This window comes from Coccinella septempunctata, chromosome 6, assembly GCF_907165205.1.
Source record: "Coccinella septempunctata chromosome 6, icCocSept1.1, whole genome shotgun sequence".
NCBI classification, from domain to species: domain Eukaryota; kingdom Metazoa; phylum Arthropoda; class Insecta; order Coleoptera; family Coccinellidae; genus Coccinella; species Coccinella septempunctata.
Genome location: NC_058194.1, coordinates 30,401,378 through 30,418,403, shown reverse-complemented (window position 1 = coordinate 30,418,403; position 17,026 = coordinate 30,401,378). Strand labels below are relative to the sequence as shown.

Sequence of the window (17,026 nt, the reverse complement as noted above, 5' to 3'; positions counted from 1 at the left end):
AGGCTGTATTTTGTAAAAACATCCGAGAATGTAGATCGATTGTTACGAACATTCAAAAAATCGTTTCTTTTTCGATGAAAATTTCGATTATTATTCGATTCGGTGTGTTGGAGTCCGTAATTTCAGGCGTACAAAGAGAATCGAAGAAAAAGTTGCAAAATGGCGAAGGAATAGTGGGCTGTGAAATAACCATTTCGCGAAATTTACAAACCGAACTGGTCCTAGGCCCGCACGGTCCATTCCGCGGTGAGAGGACCGTGAATCATCCGAATATTCCAACGTGCTCGCATGCCTCTCAACTGAAAATTTATTCACTTTGATACACCTGAAATCGTGTTTCACGCTAGCCGTGATACAATATGCAACGTACACCCGTTCGCAATTAACCCAGAAAAAGACCGTAACTGCGTACTTGTCCCTTTCGAAAACGAGCGGCGTAATAACGGCTCGTCACGTGATTACCGTACGATTAAAACCCCATATTTCGATCCTTTTGGCGCGTCCTCGGACCGCTCATCATTTTCGGACCGAATGAAAAGGACAACTGAAGTATAAGAAAGTGGAGTTCGTTACATTCTGAAGAACATGGAATTTTTTCAATCACCCACAACTTTAGAACCTTTATGTTTTGATGATATTTGGTAAGCTTATTCCTTGTGATTCAAGTTTGTGACACAAAAGATAAGGGACTGATGAGAGGCTGAAAATTCAGTTAATCAGTAAATCTATATTAATAAAAGAGGATCTATGGTTTACTTCAAAATGCTTTATTGTTCAAACGATCGCACCAAATTGGACAATTCTTTTTTTGTTGTGTTTATTATTGTTAGGGCAAGGTTTATATAACAAAATATTCCCAAAAAAAATTGTACAGAACAGAAAAAAAGGCATTCCTTTTACTTACGACCAATCGAGCAATCACGATGAGTTAGTTATTATTATCTACCCTAGAAATAATTTAAATGGCAAAACTAGGTTTGCCGGGTCAGCTAGTTATGAATAAAATTGTAGTTTATGAAAGTTTTGTTACTGTGTTTTTTGAAAATTCAGATTTGAGTAGGTTTATTGGGTATTGAAATCGCATGCAGAAGTATGAGAAATGCCTTTTTCCCTTTAGATTTTTCTGCTTTTCTTGGATAGCATATGAAATATAGGGAATCAATCAAAACCGTGGATACGCAGAAAAGGAAAACTTTTGAGGGGCGAGTTGTTGAATACTTCCTGGTAAGTAAAGAAGGAAAAAAAATTTTAAATTAGTAACGCAGTTCGATCTACGATCTACTGATAGTCGATATACATCTTCTAGTTCTTGTCTGTGGTCCTGCGAGGGTTGGGTAAAAGTACAGACGACGAATCTAAAGACAAGGTAGATTATTCGTTATTGGCGAATCTCTCGGCTTGCTCGTACTTCCGGTAATAAAACACTCCACTATCTCCCTCCAATCAAAACCAGATATTTCCTCGACAATATCGTAAACCGCATAAAAACCGAATTCCCACGTCCAAACCCCCAAAGTACACATCTCATCCAACTTCTCCGACGGTCAATCGTTACGGAAGTCATCACGGTTACCTCGGCGCGTCCCAAATCGCGGGTCCCCCAGGTCCGAAACGAACGAAATCGACCGATATGGGGCTTTTTGCGCCCGCCGCCGCCTTACACGCAACTTTTTCCGGGCCTGTTCCGGCGAGGCAAGAAGCCGATCGCGTCCGGACCCGCGGGAATCCAAGATCGAACCTCGTTGCGTTTAACGGCCTTCGCAGGATAGCCGCAAACGTCCCATTTGCGAGGGGGAAAAACGAGACGTTTCTATCCGGTTTTTCCGGCGGGGGAAGATTTCCGGCGATTGCAACGTGGAAAAGCCCCTGGAAATAAGGGAAATGAATACCGAATTGTCGGGTTTGATGGTTGCGAAATAGGTAGGTATACTCCATTCACTTTTATTTTAGCAGTCGGTTGGTCATGGAAATTTGACACATTTCACTCTGTATAGTACGAAAATGTGGGGTTATGATGCTTGTCAATACATTTTTGGGTTTCAAATCAACGCTATGTTGCCGGTTCTACGTAAAAGTTTCTGTTATTACGTATTTTATCACAATGTCGAATCTCTTCGGAAAATATGTGACGAACATAATTGAAGTTTATACAAACTGATTGAGGGCATACCAAATCCAGTTATTTGCATGAAAAATACAAGAGATCAGTATAATATCATAATATGCACTAGCTTGAGGAGAGTTAATGTTCGTTATCTTCTTTGGCTAAAGTTTGAATATGTTACATCAGTTGTAAATTTCGAAAATATTAACCCGAAGATGAAATGCATATGATGCAGTGGTTGGGAATGGGTATCTCCCGAAGGAATTAACAGATAATTACAAGAATGTTAAATTCTTCAACAAAAATCATCTTGCATCAATATAAGTAAAAGGAATTGAAGGAATTCTCAATCAAGATGAACTTCACCTTTAAACAAAAATTTCACATGAATAAACAATTAACAGGACAACTCACGCTTATTTGTGGCTGTACATCTTAATACATTCATATAATAATAATAATTAGGTATTTATTGGTACCTTGAGACATTTACAATGTATAGGACAAGTCAAATGAAAAATAGAAAAATCAATTTTCGGGAACTTATTTTACGATGACATTAATCGAAAATCCTGTAGTAAACTTTTCGCATTAATTCTCTCAAACATAAAATTCTCAAATGCCGCCACTTTTGGGTCTCCCAATAGAAGAAAATTCTTTGTCATCCTCTTCATTCACAATCTTTCTGATTGTGGAAATATTCAGCTGAAATATAAGTCGTTCAGATTCAGATGAAACATTATATAAATTCTCTTACATTGAATATGTTCGCTACCGGCTGACGTATTGTGGATTTCAGAATATCAGGGTATAACTATTTGAATGAGCGGACCTGAATTCTAAATAGCACTTCCTGAAACCCTGTCTCTTTTTTCAATCACTTTCGGCATTTTCGTAATAAAAATTGATATTAGTTGTGGCAACGGCGTTATGACATTAACGACATTTCATGAGTGACAACCTTACTCCGTTCTAGTTACAAAAACTTGAGAAAATTATTTCATGACCAACCGACTCCTAAAATAAATGTGAATGGAGTATAGTCAAATAAATAGTAACTAGTGGTTGAGGGACAGACTGTGCGAACATCAATCTAATGGTGACATTCCGTAAAGGATTTAACTCTCCTCGAGCTTATGCATATTATGTATTATACTGATCTCTTGTATTTTCCATGCAAATAACTGGATTTGGTATGCCTTCAATCAGTTTGTATAAACTTCAGTTATGTTCGGCACACATTTTTCGAAGAGATTAGACATTTTGATAAAATACGTAATAACAGAAACTTTTACGTAGAACGGGCAACATAGCGTTGATTTAAAACCCAAACATGTTTTGACAAGCTTCATAACCCCAAATTTTCGTACTATACAGAGTGAAATTTGTCAAGTTTCCATGGCCAACCGAGTAATAAAATAAAAGTGAATGGAGTATATCTAGTATTGGCAACCTTGTAACGAACCGCCGGACGAAAATAGTTTGCAGACGAAAATTTTATGGGGACGAAAAGTGTATGCGGACGAAAAGTGTATGAGGACGAAAAGTGTATGCGGACGGGAAGTTATTGCCTTCAAACGTAGTCGGATCCAAAATGTCGAAACTTTTGCGGAGCAGTATATTCTGCCGAGGCCGGCGATCCGGAGTCCAAGAACGCGACCCGAAAACGTCAAAGTTTCCGGTAACAATTAATTACCGGACTAATCGTCTCGGCCAGGCAGCGTCGTCGGCAGTAAGTCATGCGAGTCGATAATTACGGCTCGAAAAATCAAACCCCCCACCCCCCGCCGTCAACCCTCGTTCCGTACCGCATCCATCAGCCGGAATCGAATTAAAACCGGGACGATTCCCTCGATACGTATTTCCGGGCCAGACGTCAGGAGTTATGCTTCGAAAGTTAAGACATGTCGTTCCGGGAGTCGTAATTGGCGGTTGAAGAAACCGACGTGGAATCACGCACCCCCATTATGATGGATTGCAGGGCGCCTAACGCCGTTTTTCCATCGGTCCGCGGTATGAAAACGAATGTTTCTTCTTTCGTTGATGCATAATACGTTGTTAGCGTTCGCGATAGTCCGGAATGCCCGGAAGATTTATTGACCTCTTGTCCGAATTTTTTTCGGTGCCTGAAACGATTATTTTATCGTTGCAGAGAGTCGGATTTTAGGGGAGGAGCGCCGAGCGTCAAGGGCTCTAACGCTCCATGACTGATAGCGAAGGAAAGGTCTATTTTTAGCGCAACTACGGTATTTCACTGACGACTAGCGGTATATCTTATTCTCTACCCCAAGGGCTTACGCGCCATGACTGTTAGAAAAGAAGAGATTTCGGATTCAACACTTATGACGCGGAATGCGGACAGGGGTGTTGACGGGACTTTCCCTTCAGTACCCCAAGGGCTTACGCGCCATGACTGATAGCGAAGAAAAGGTCTATTTTTAGCGCAACTACGGGATTTCACTGACGACGAGCGGTATATCTAATTCTCTACCCCAAGGGCTTACGCGCCATGACTGATAGAAAATGAGAGATTTCGGATTCAACACTTATGACGCGGAACGCGGACAGGGGGGGTTGACGGGACTTTCCCTTCAGTACCCCAAGGGCTTACGCGTCATGACTGATAGCGAAGAAAAAGATCTATTTTTAGCGCAACTACGGGATTTCACTGACGACGAGCGGTATCTCTTATTCTCTACCCCAAGGGCTTACGCGCCATGACTGACAGAAAAGAAGAGATTTCGGATTCAACACTTATGACGCGCAACGCGAACAGGGGGGTTGACGGGACTTTCCCTTCAGTACCCCAAGGGCTTACGCGCCATGACTGATAGCGAAGGGAAAAGTCAGACTCGCGAAACAGGGCAAAGTACGATAAAATATAACAGAAAGCGATACAGTACAGCAGTGTCAAAGAAGTAACTGGTGTAGGTCTAATTAAGAAACTGAACGGGAAAGACGGGGACCTACCTCCTTTATTTCAGGCACTCGCGGAAAACAAATTACGTCGAATCGCAGAAAGTACGGAGCGTAAACTAACTAAAGAAACTGAAGTGAAAGAGCAGAAAAGGTAAGAGCGACTGAAGGAGCAGAGAATCAGAAGTCAAAAAAAAGTTACCGTCGCGGGGGAAGATCTGCTTTTATAGGCAAATCCCCCCCCCCCACGTTAAAAATCTGAAAATTCCAGAATGCGACAAGAATAAAACGCCGTCAGCACCGGTTTATCGCATATCAACATCAGAAAAACGTCGAAATCTTCAACGGCATGCAAGAAAAACAACGTTAAACCCAGATAAACGGTTTTTTACATTTACTCTGCCTATAGGAATGAATGTACTGAATATTTGAGAATTGAATATTTTCAAAGGCGGAAATATGAAATGAAAAGAATGCACTAAAATGAACTCCAATTTTCCTCAGAAAACTGGGATTCATTACAATATCTACTAGATTTTGTTGGTATAGGGATCCTAGAAACCAAAGACCAATAACCACTCCCCAAGACCTCCTAGGACGTGCAACGTCTCCAATTCGGCGAAGAATCAAACTCGCGAGATATCTCAACCCCCGCGACAGTGATAACCTCCGTTTATTTCCCCGTTTCCATCTTTTAATTAACTCCGACGTGATTCCACTTCTACGATTTCTGGAGCGGTAGGAGCCGGAGTATAATCGGCTTATCTGACTCTCTCCCCCTTCCCGCTCGGACGTTTATTGATGTCGGAAATCATTTTTATTTGTGGGACGGGGTTTCGCGTACGCCGCTGGACCCGACGTTCGTCGAGATAAGTCGAGGGAGGACAAATTCGTCCATTTTTCTGGCGTGATGCTCGCGGGTGATATTATCGGTGTGGTTTCATTGCCATTTTGAAAATGTTCACGTTTAACTAGTTTGACGAATATTTTCAGTCCGGCTCTGTCGCGATCCGTGTCAAGTCGGATCGATCGATGGTAGTCTTTCTGAAGATTCTTTGTTTATACTTGTATTCTTTACTGATTTATTCAATTTGTTTCAGCATTTCGACTGTCGCAATCACATCAGAGTCATCCAATCTATGGGAGATGGCAAAAGACTCTACATCTGTGGTACCAATGCTCACAACCCAAAGGACTGGGTGGTCAATGTAAGTTAAGACACTTAAAAACTTCCCTTTCTAGGTCATAGTTGATAATTAAAGAACCATCAATTTCTGTGACTCGAAAATTGCTCAGTGAAGATTCTTCTGACCATAAAAATGACTCTTTATGAAGCCCACAAATATTTCTGTGTACACAAGCAGAAAATAGATCCCAAGAACATCGAAACTCTTCGGATATTAACAGAAATATCACCAAATCCACCGCTCCGTCAAACGAAAGCGACAATAGGGAATACTCCTTCTGACGAAAAAGATGTATTTTTTATGAGATATCTTCGAAACATCACATTTTGAAATAACCATTTCAACGGTTCCCAAAAAAAATTGCACTTAAAAATTAAGAATAAAAATGGTTATTTAAAGTTTAAAGCGTTTTGTGAGAACTGCACAAGCTGGAAACATCGACTGAAATATGCCTTGATAATAAAGGACAACAAATGCATTATCTTGATGAGATAGACAAAGATGGGTGTCTATGAAGTCTGCGACGAACGAGGAAGGTCGTAAAATTTTATGGGATTTTTATGGCCGGTTGCAGTTGAAGCTCGCCAGTAAGTGCACGCCTGTAGACCAACAGCTGTTATTTTATAAACAAGCTGATCGGACATTGTTCCTTTCATTGTCTTGTAGACGCTGTTGCCAAATCGTAAACTCGGAACCAAGCGATTTAAATTTTAAAAACCCATATTTGAAAGATGATTTTGAATAGTTTCCGCTGAGCATTTGAAAAAAATCATGATTGAAACTCATAATAATTCAGTTTAAACTTGCATATGCAGTGATAACCCAAATTGAGGAGAATTCCCAATTCCTCATAACCTCAAACCAAATCCCCAGCTGTCAACTCAACCGGCGATTTCCACGTGATACCACCCGAATTAACGAAGTTAACCGAATGCCCGACTAACCCCAATCCCGGCCAAGATCTCCGGACTAACTAATCGTGATTAATGGCAAGCGACCAAGAAACATCCAGTACATTAATTACTCCCATCTGCGTACCCGAATTCCGACGTCATCGAATTATCGTCATGCCATCGGTATTGCGAGCCCTAAATCAATGCGGTCGTGCCGAACGGAGAAAACAATGGCGGTCGAAGTGATAATGTCAAGTTATGACATTGTCGTATAGTTCGAAGGGACCTGCGTTACCGGCCGTTCGGCATTGGGACGCCCGGCCGACTCCATTGAAGGTGAATAGATTCGATTGTGGCCGGTAACAATAATGGGAATGTTTGTTTTACGACGGATCCGTGAGATATGAGACTCAATATGGCATTGTGGAGGATTGGGATCATGTGAATTATTGTCTTGTCAGGAATTTATGGGGGTTTGTTGCTTTGAGGCGACCATTACCGGTTATTATTGCCCGGAATGGGAGTTACGCTCAGACATAACATCAAGCAGAAGCCGTAAAACTGCTTTTATTTTACTGCGTTAGTTTCTAAACTCGATTTTATCTTATTCGCCATAGATTCGGTGTGAATCCACTTGAAGTCGCCATATCGAGAAACTCAGTCTAACTCCTCCTCTGTAACCAAAATTATAAAGTGTAGTTTTTTGTCGATGTGACAATTTATTTCATTCTGTTGATTCAACTTTTTTATCCTGAGAATACTTATCAAGAATCCCTCAGAGCTTGGGCTTGTTGGTCTGACGATGGTGAAGAAGAACAACGAATTGTTAAATACAAGAATGAACTTAAGGGTATCGTAGATAACTAAAGAAATCACCAGTTTTTTCAGAAAATAAACTCTCTAGCATTAATGACATAGCGTCAAACCAGTTTTAGATTTATAGCTTCACCATTGCCAGACATAACATTCTTCGAGTTGCCATCTAAGTGTACCAGACACACATAGAATGTTTCTTGGCCTGAGGAATACCACACTCATTCTCCAAATTTGGTCTTTCTCAAACTTCACAGCTTGCGGTTGTCCCTAATTATTTCAGCAATAGATTTGATATTTATCAAGAATCCCTCAGCCTCAGAGCTTGGGCTTGTTATTCTAACGATGGTGAAGAAGAACAACGACTTGTTAAAGACAAAAATGAACTGAAGGGTATCGTAGATAACTAAAGAAATTAAACTTCCTAGCATGGATGGCATAGTATCAAACCATTGCCAGACATGACATTCTCAGAGTAGCCATCTTAGAGTACCAGACACACTTCGAATGTTCTTTGGTCTGAAGAATACCTCCCTAATTCTTCAAATTTGGTCTCTCCCAAACCTCGCAACATGCGATTGTCCCTAATTATCTCAGGGATGTCATACATCAAGTCTACACGAACTGTCTCTATGAATCGATATCCTGGTCCCCGTCGCCCGTTGTTCGTTCGCACGTGCACAAGTATCCGCGCACGTATTTCGCTGACTCGACGTCTGAGTCTTACGGCCGCGCACACAAATTAACGCATTCAATTGCGAGAGATGGTTATCGAGGGCTCGCCGGCGCGCCTTGTTTGCCTAATCAACGTAGCCAACGGGGACAATTTACGGTCCGTGGAAGGGATAGCTTGTCCACGGAAAGTTGTTTCCGTGGACAAGCTATCCGGCCGACCGGAAGCACTTCTTGGCGCTGCTGATCCTAATCCGGATCATCGGGACAATGCCAGGTCGCTGAAGTATGTAATGGTCGTTCGGAGATATCTGGGAACGGTCCAAGCTGCGAGATCCGTTCGCGCGGACGTGGAGATATGCGAATTCCTGGAATGTTATTCCCGGAGTTCCGAAGATCCGGAGCCGAAGTTTCCCCGGCGGAATTATTGTATCTGCATACTGGGAAGGTTGCAATTAATCCGGTTAGGGAGCCTGCATGTGAAATCTTCAGAAATCACAGGCAATTCTATCTGTTATGAACTCTACCTATCTCAGAAAAAGCTTAGCACCTAAAAAAAAACAGACTTATAATTTCTTAGAGCTAATTGCGACTGTGTGCCTTCCTGTGACTGAAGAGACCCAACCGAGACCTACAGATCCTTCCACACTCCGGGCATGGATAGTCACCAACCAGATCTGGCCGCCGCTGTCTCCTTCTCGAGTCTTCATTATAACTGTGTACCAAAGACCTCCACTGTGACCTGATCAACGCTAGTTGTTCCCAGTTATGATTGGCATTGACTGATTTTAGGGATTGATGCAGTGTATCCTTAAACCGCTTATACTGGCCTCCTAGTTTCCCGTCTTCTGTCAATTCGCCCTACAGAGCTATTTTGGGGAATCTTCTGTCTTGCATCCTCAGAATGTGGCCGCTCTATCTGAGTCGGGCCTCGTTACTAGAGTCTCAATTGTTGTACAACTCGCGCGTTGCAAGATTTCTGCATTCGAAACTTCGTGGAACCATCTGATGTGCATTATCTGTCTTAGATGACGTTGTTGCGTTTGTTCAAGCTGTTTAATATGTCGCCTGTAGGGCGTCCAGCTTTCGCTTCCGTAAAGAAGCGTTGGGAGGACGACTGCTTTGTAAACAGCTGTCTTGGTCTTCAGATTGAGGTCGTGATTTTGAAACACTCTGTCCTTTAGCTTCCAGTATGTGATGCCGAATTGATACGGTTGTGTATTTCCGTGTCTAGGTTAGCCCTAGTATTTATGAAGCTTCCCAAGTATTTGAACTACTCGACCTGTTCTAGAGTTTCATTCTCCAGGCTGATATTTGTTTGAAGTCTTTTTGGCGGACTTACCAGGATTTTGGTTTTGTCGATATTGAGTCTAAGGCCTAAAGCTTCTTATATATGTTTATAGGTGTTCAGCATTATCTGTAGATCCTCTGGGCTGCTAGCGATAAGTGCGCAGTCGCCTGCGCGATAAACTGTGAACAGGTTTTTGCTCTGAGGCGCTTCATTTTAAATAGGCCTCCCTCAAATTTGAATCTTATTCCAACACCTCTTACAGGCATACTCATGTCAGAAATTATCGAGACAGCTATGACGAAAATATTGAACAGTAAAGGCGCTAACACGCAGCCTTGTTTTATTCCAGAAAGTGTGAATAGAAGAATGTTTCTCCCTCTAAACTCAACAGAAAACGTTGTGACTACTGAGAAAATCTCAACCAAAAAAGTTTCTGGCTTCTGAGTCCACTTCTGGCTATAACAACAGATCCGTATTCACCATAATTGTTTGGTTTATACCATTCTCGATGTTGTCCTCATCTTGGCTGTCTCAAATGAAGATTATCGAAGTTTTCCACCTTCCTATCACGTTCTTTACTTACCTATCTTTCCTTGTATTATGGGCAAAGAGGATAGAAGATGCGCCATCTTGCTTCAAGACCGCTAGGGTAATATATGCCGTTTTCAAACGGCGTTTGCTCAACGTCGTTTAATATTTGTTCAACCCTGACGAAATGCTCCTTATTACATGCCACAGTCCTGGATTCAACTATAACATACGCGGAATATTAGTCGGGCGCTCTGGAACCTCATCGGCAAGGGAAAGAATGGTCTATTTGCACGAAAGAATGGAACGTCGTATACGTTTTCCCCCCGTGGCTTGTGCCGAATTTAAACTGGAGCTATCCAATTTGTGCGTGATAATGAGCTGCGATTGGAATCCTCCGACCGGGGTAAAAGGTTCAGGAAGAGGTCTGACGTTTGCACGCAGCCACCGAAAAGCCATATCCGTGTGTGCGGTCGCTTTCACGGCCTCAGCCCTTGAATAATTCAGCTATTAATTAATGTGGCTTGATACATCCTTATGTAGCATCCGTATTGCTTGGGGACCGGTTGCCTTTTCGCCAGCTCCGGTCGTTTTTCATTGATGATTTTCACCCAGTTCGTATCATCCTAATTGATTTATCTCGTATGGAATTATCCGATATTTTCTTCGCGAAATTCATTCATTCAATAGTTGAATGCTATCTTGTTCTGCTATTCTTGGAGATTCAGATTTTAATTACATATTTTCCGCTTAGCAAAGACATTCTCCCGTTTCCATTGTGTTACACTACATTTCTACACAATTTTCTTCTTCGTCATGTCTTTTGCACTTTCTTTTTCCCCAGCCTTCTTCCGATCCCGCCCTGGGCGTCTAGTCGCGTAAAAATCATAACCTCCGCTTGCCAAAAGGCGATAAGGGCCTCGTCCGCTCCCTTCCCGGATATCAATAGGTTATGGGCCCGGTGCAGTCTCTCTGTATGTGCCGAGGCGTGGCGGCAGTCTCTCCGTCGAAACGATTAAAGATTCATACCGACATTACCGAGCCGCGTCCCCCAAGAAAACGACTATATTGATTTCGCATTTATGCTGATAGGTGTGTGTGCCGTTCCCGGTGTTTACGGGCAAAGGTGGAAAATTGTTTTTCTTGCGAGATCGCGCTGCGGTTGCGAATCCCGCACTGTAATATGCATGAATAGGGAAAAGGGACGTCAGTTCGATTCTGATGGAATCATTTCCTCATTCCACTTTTTATTCACATTGATGGAGAAATACACGAGGTGTCATTGAATACAAAGCGAAATGATTTCGAAACATTCTGTATATTCGAAAACCTCTTTAACTATAAGTCTGTAATGGATATACTATAGAATATACTATAAATACCAAATTAAAAGGACAAAATCATTTGATTGCTGTACATTATGTAAGGAAAGGTTATGTTATCTATATAATAACTTTCACAAATCATTTCACAAGTTTGGTTGTCACAAAAGCAGAGCATTATGGTACTTTTTTTTGTTTATTTTTGAATAATAAGCAAGAGTAGCAGAGCATCTGTCGATGACGTATTATCTATCAAATGGTTGCTCCACGTTTTGTTTGACGTTTTAGGTTATGAACATAGAATAGAAGAGGTAATTTCGAAAGGGTTTTATCTTGAAAAGGGGAAAACAGCCAGGGACTGTCATATAATTTATTGAAGTAATTGATCCATGAAGCGTATTCATTTTGTACCAATCTCATTTGATTGATCCGAAGGATTACTTCGATGACATATTATTTGAAAACCGTCCTGACGTAGCCACGTGTTGTTTCGACTTCTGAGGTTATGCGCATAGAATCGAAGGGGGAATTACCAGACAATTTCCATGGCAAGAAGTGGAAATGGGCGAGGGGCGCCTAGTGCCATTTAATCAACGAAAAAATCCGTTTAACAATGAACGTTCGCTCTATTATTCGAACCATTAGTCCCCGGTCTCACAGTCGTATAACCCCATCGGAAGTCATCACTTTCCTGAACAGCGTTTTTCTCGCGCCTAGCTCTCTACACACAAATCACGTACCCCCATACGAAAAAAAGGGGTCCAAAAATATGCGGCAATTCATGGCACCGAGGAATTTGCACAGTGTTGCCGAATTAAGGACATTTTCGTTGAAAATGGGATGTCAGTTATCGTAAAACTCGTTCTTTTTCTTTGGGGCCCCTCAATGTATTCTTTTTCATATACCCGGGCTAATTTTGGCGATTCATAGAGTAGGTACGAACCTCACTAAGTGTATGTTGGATGCTGGCATTCGTTATTGTCAGCCTCGTGCACTCGAAGCTGTTTATTCAGGAAGGGTAAGTACGGGATCTCGGGAATATCGAACCGGCAACACTGCGTCGGTAATCCTTGGAACGGAGGACCATTTTCTGGGCTGCAAGCAGGCGGACCGTGGATTTTTTAGCATGAATAAGAGATATATATTCAGGAGGGGCAGGCTCGTATACTCATGCCCGAATAAATAAGGTCTGTTTTCAATTTGGATAATAGGGTAGAAATAATTTCTGCATGGCATTTTTCGGGCGTTTGCCTAAAGTGTATTGCAGCGGGAAATTCCAGCCATTTGGATGCCCCGACTGTCCGAAACAAACGGGCAACACTTAACATGAACATGTTCCGCATGGATATTTCTGAAATGAAATTCGAACAACGGGGCAGTGAGAACTTGACATGAACGACATGTCACTTTTTGATTTGTCCTTTTTTGTTCAATAGGCCCGTTTGCACCAATTCCCCTTAAAACGAGTACTTAACTAAGCGTCATTTAAAGTTAATGGACGCTTAATTTTATCCCCTGTTGCACAACTGTGGCTTAACAGAATCTTAAGTAAGGGGGCCCTTAAGTTTTTATATCTAGTGATATTTAGGTTTTTATTTCGTTGCAACTTCATCCTAGTCCAATAAAGCCATTTCATTGGTTGACCGGTTGGCGATGCTCGTTGTCATTTCATTAACCTAACTTTATTGTCCTGTCAGTCATTGTCAAGTAAATTATAATATTATTATCTTTTTGTAGCTGAATTAGCATTATTATTGATAATGATAAGAATTGTCAAATAAAAGGTACCTAAGTTTATATTATATAAGTATAACACTTTCTTTGAAAGGTCTTGTGTGAATTTGTTTTATTATTGTTGAAGAGGAACGTGAAGAAAATTTCCTTATTGTCCTCGAATACGATGAATGATTGCCAAGCAAGTGGTGGTAATTTACGGAGGGCACTCAACTTCTCAACACAAGAAAAGAGTTTGTTACTAACTACAGTATGATTTGTGACACCAAATTGAAAATTAAAAAAGAATGACGGCATTACAATAAAGGCAAAAAAGGCTTGGTATTCAGTAATGAATTCATTAAATTTTCAAAATCCATCAAAAATGAGAAGTTCTGCAGCCAGTTCAACGAATTATTTTAGGTTAGAATCCCGCTCTTAAATACCTGAGCGGTCATTACAGGAGCGCTGAAATTAAAGGGTAGATTTAGCCATTTAAATGTCACTTAACAGTTGGTGCAACGTTATTTAAGTTAAGGGTTCATTTTAAGGGACACTTAACACTAAGTGCGTTTGGTCTAAGATGCTAATCGTTCATAGCACAGAGTCAGAATGTTTTTCATAAAATATTTTTGACACAGAAATATATGTGACTATTTAGGTAAACCAGTTTTCTGAGTTTCTTTTTTTCCGCAGGCTAACCTGACACATATAGGTCGAAACTTCTTCGTTCCTGGCATAGGACTGGGAATAGCAAAATGCCCTTACGACCCAGCAGACAACTCCACAGCGGTCTGGGTGGAACACGGAAACCCTGGCGATCTACCCGGCTTGTATTCCGGAACAAACGCGGAATTCACGAAGGCCGACACTGTCATCTTCAGGACAGACCTCCACAACCTCACCACCGGCAGGAAGGAGTTCAGTTTCAAGAGAACGATCAAATACGATTCGAAATGGCTAGACAGTGAGTATTCAAAAACGCATAACCTGAAAATAGCCGATTTTGACGTACGTCAAATCTGACGGATACGTTTATCTGTGGCCGAGCCATCGGAGATGATCTTTACTGCGGATAGAACGGAATTGATCGTATTCTTTTCAATTTCGACCCCCGGAAAGTGTGTCGTTAACGCGGAGGGCGAGAAAGCACAGAAGAATTCGGTCGTTTGCGTCGAATTTTTCCGGTCCATTAGGGAAGGACGTCGATGCCGAATAACTTAACGGGTTTCCGGTGGAATTTCATATCGCGTAATGAAGTGAGCCGGCGGCGGTCATCATATCGTAAAAATAAACCGGCAATGAGCCGGACGTTCTATTACCGTATACGGGAGCATAGAGAGCGGTTCCGGTGGAGAAGGGTCCATAAATGAAAATTCTACGGATACGAGGTGACGTATTGCTTCTTGTTTATTCCGGCGGGGCGGCCTCATCGAGAGGGGATGACGGTTATTGTGTTTTTCCGGGAAATTCGTCCATTCGATGATTGGTTGTTTGGCATTTCCGCTCATACGCTGAATCACCAAGTATAATTTAATATTTTATTCGGTTCTGTCTCCGGAGATTCGACGGACAGATTGCTAGATATATAAGGGCATTTGGGAAATTGCGTTCCATTCTATTCTCTGTAATAAACATGAAATACTGATAAAACAGGATATACCAAAAGTTCTATTTTGATTCGAGTCTTTCGAGCACTGTGCAGAGTCTTTATTCAAAGACACAGAGACTGCATTGAGAGATATAGAGACAGTGCACCACCTATCGCCGGGTAGGCTAATGTGCTACCTAGAGCGCACATGCCGTCTGTAGATAACTGTAAAATGAGTATCAGAATTTATAAGAATAAAATTGAATTCAATATTTCTGTTCATTCAGTCATTTACGAGGATAAATTGAAAAATTCTTAGCCTACTATAGAACCAAACAAAATTTCAATGTCAAAATATTTTATTACTCAACATATTCTCCTCTCAATTGGATAAATTTATTACAGCGGACCTGCAACGTCTCTAGACCTTTATAAAAAAAATGTTTCTTCTTGCTCTTCAAACCAGGCCTCCTCAGCTTTTATTACCTCTTCGTTGGAGGATAATTTACCACCTTTTAAACTTTTTTTCAGTTGAGGAAAGGGATGATAGTGGGCTGGAGCCAAATCTGGTGATTAAAGGGTGCACTCTAGTAATTCAAACCTTTAATCACGAATTTTTTTGCATGGTAACATGAGATTTGTGTGGAGGGGCGTTGTCTTGTAAAAACAAAACACATTTGGATAGCTTTCCGCGTCGTTTCTCTTGAATTTTTTCCCGTAGAGTGGTCAGTAATTTCGAAAAGTAATCTCCGGTTATTGTTCTACCCTTATCCAAAAAATCAATCATGATTACTCCATGGCAATCCCAAAAAACTAAAGCAAGCACTTTTTAAGCAGTTTTTTGGACAAGAAACTTCTTAGGTCTTGGAGAACCAGAGTGTCGCCATTCCATCGATTGTTGCTTTGTTTCTAAGTCGTAGAAATGTACCCAACTCTCATCCATAGTACCAATTCGGTTAAGGAAGTCTACATCGTTTTCAAACCGAGCACAGATCGAACGCGCTGCTTCTACCCTTGCACGCTTTTGGTCAACATTCAAACATTTGGGTATCTATTTTGCAGCAATTTTTCTCATGTCCAAATTGACGTGACCATGATGATCGCGTTCGTATGAAATATTCAGTGCTTCAGATATCGGTTTTAGTCCAATTCGACGGTCTGATAAAATCATGTCGTGAACTGCATCGATATTTTCGGGGACTGACATAGAAACTGGCCTTTCCGATCGGTCATCATCTTCAAAGGAAAATTTACCTCTTTTGAAGCTTGCAGTCCAATTTTTCACGGTCCCATACGGAGGAAATTGATCACCAAGGGTATAAAGCATATCTTCGTAAATCTGCTTACCTCTTAACCCTTAAATACGGATACTTGATGATGGCTCTATACTCCAATTTTTCGATTTTCACAATTTCGGTGGACATCTTTTTTCTTTTGATTTATTTCGTAACTCTGGTTTACTTTTTTGACCTCAAACTTCACACTGACACTACAAATGAATTATTGTTCGGTAACGCAATATTTTTTTATGCATGGAACTGGCCTAGGCTAACTAGATATCAATACATCCTCGTATTTTCTGATGAAAATAGTGTACGTATTTCACACAGACTGCCATATTTCCTTGTCCCTCACATTCGAATTAAGAAAAGAGTGGGACCATGAAGGTTTACGTGACTTCAGTCTTGGAATCGTACTGTCTGGAATGTAATTTCAAAAAAATTTGTTATACCGTTAGACATGGTTATGAGAATCGGTTCCTGTACCAGCAACCAGAATGCATAGAGGTTCTGTTGGGGCAATCAAAGGCGCCAATTTTACCTAGCCACTTTGCAACACAATCCACTGGCTCCATATTTTTTTATTTTGTTTACATGCGAATATGCACCTTCACACCGTTATCGAAGGATATTTCTACGCGGTATTACGCCTAGGTAACACCCCCGTAACTCGACAAGCTTGCAACATTAATTCCGATCAAAGTTTCCCCGGGTAT

General features: G+C 41.3%; 1 protein-coding gene across 2 annotated transcripts in view; it reads left to right on the top strand.

Moving 5' to 3' along the window:
- Window positions 1-17,026, top strand: part of LOC123314745 (semaphorin-2A) — a 336,596-nt gene that overhangs the window by 305,333 nt on the left and 14,237 nt on the right. For both annotated transcript variants that reach the window (XM_044900073.1, XM_044900072.1), the window contains exons 5-6: window positions 6,121-6,228; window positions 14,136-14,406. In XM_044900073.1, the coding sequence (XP_044756008.1) occupies window positions 6,121-6,228; window positions 14,136-14,406 (379 nt within the window). The remainder of the gene's footprint in view (window positions 1-6,120; window positions 6,229-14,135; window positions 14,407-17,026) is intronic.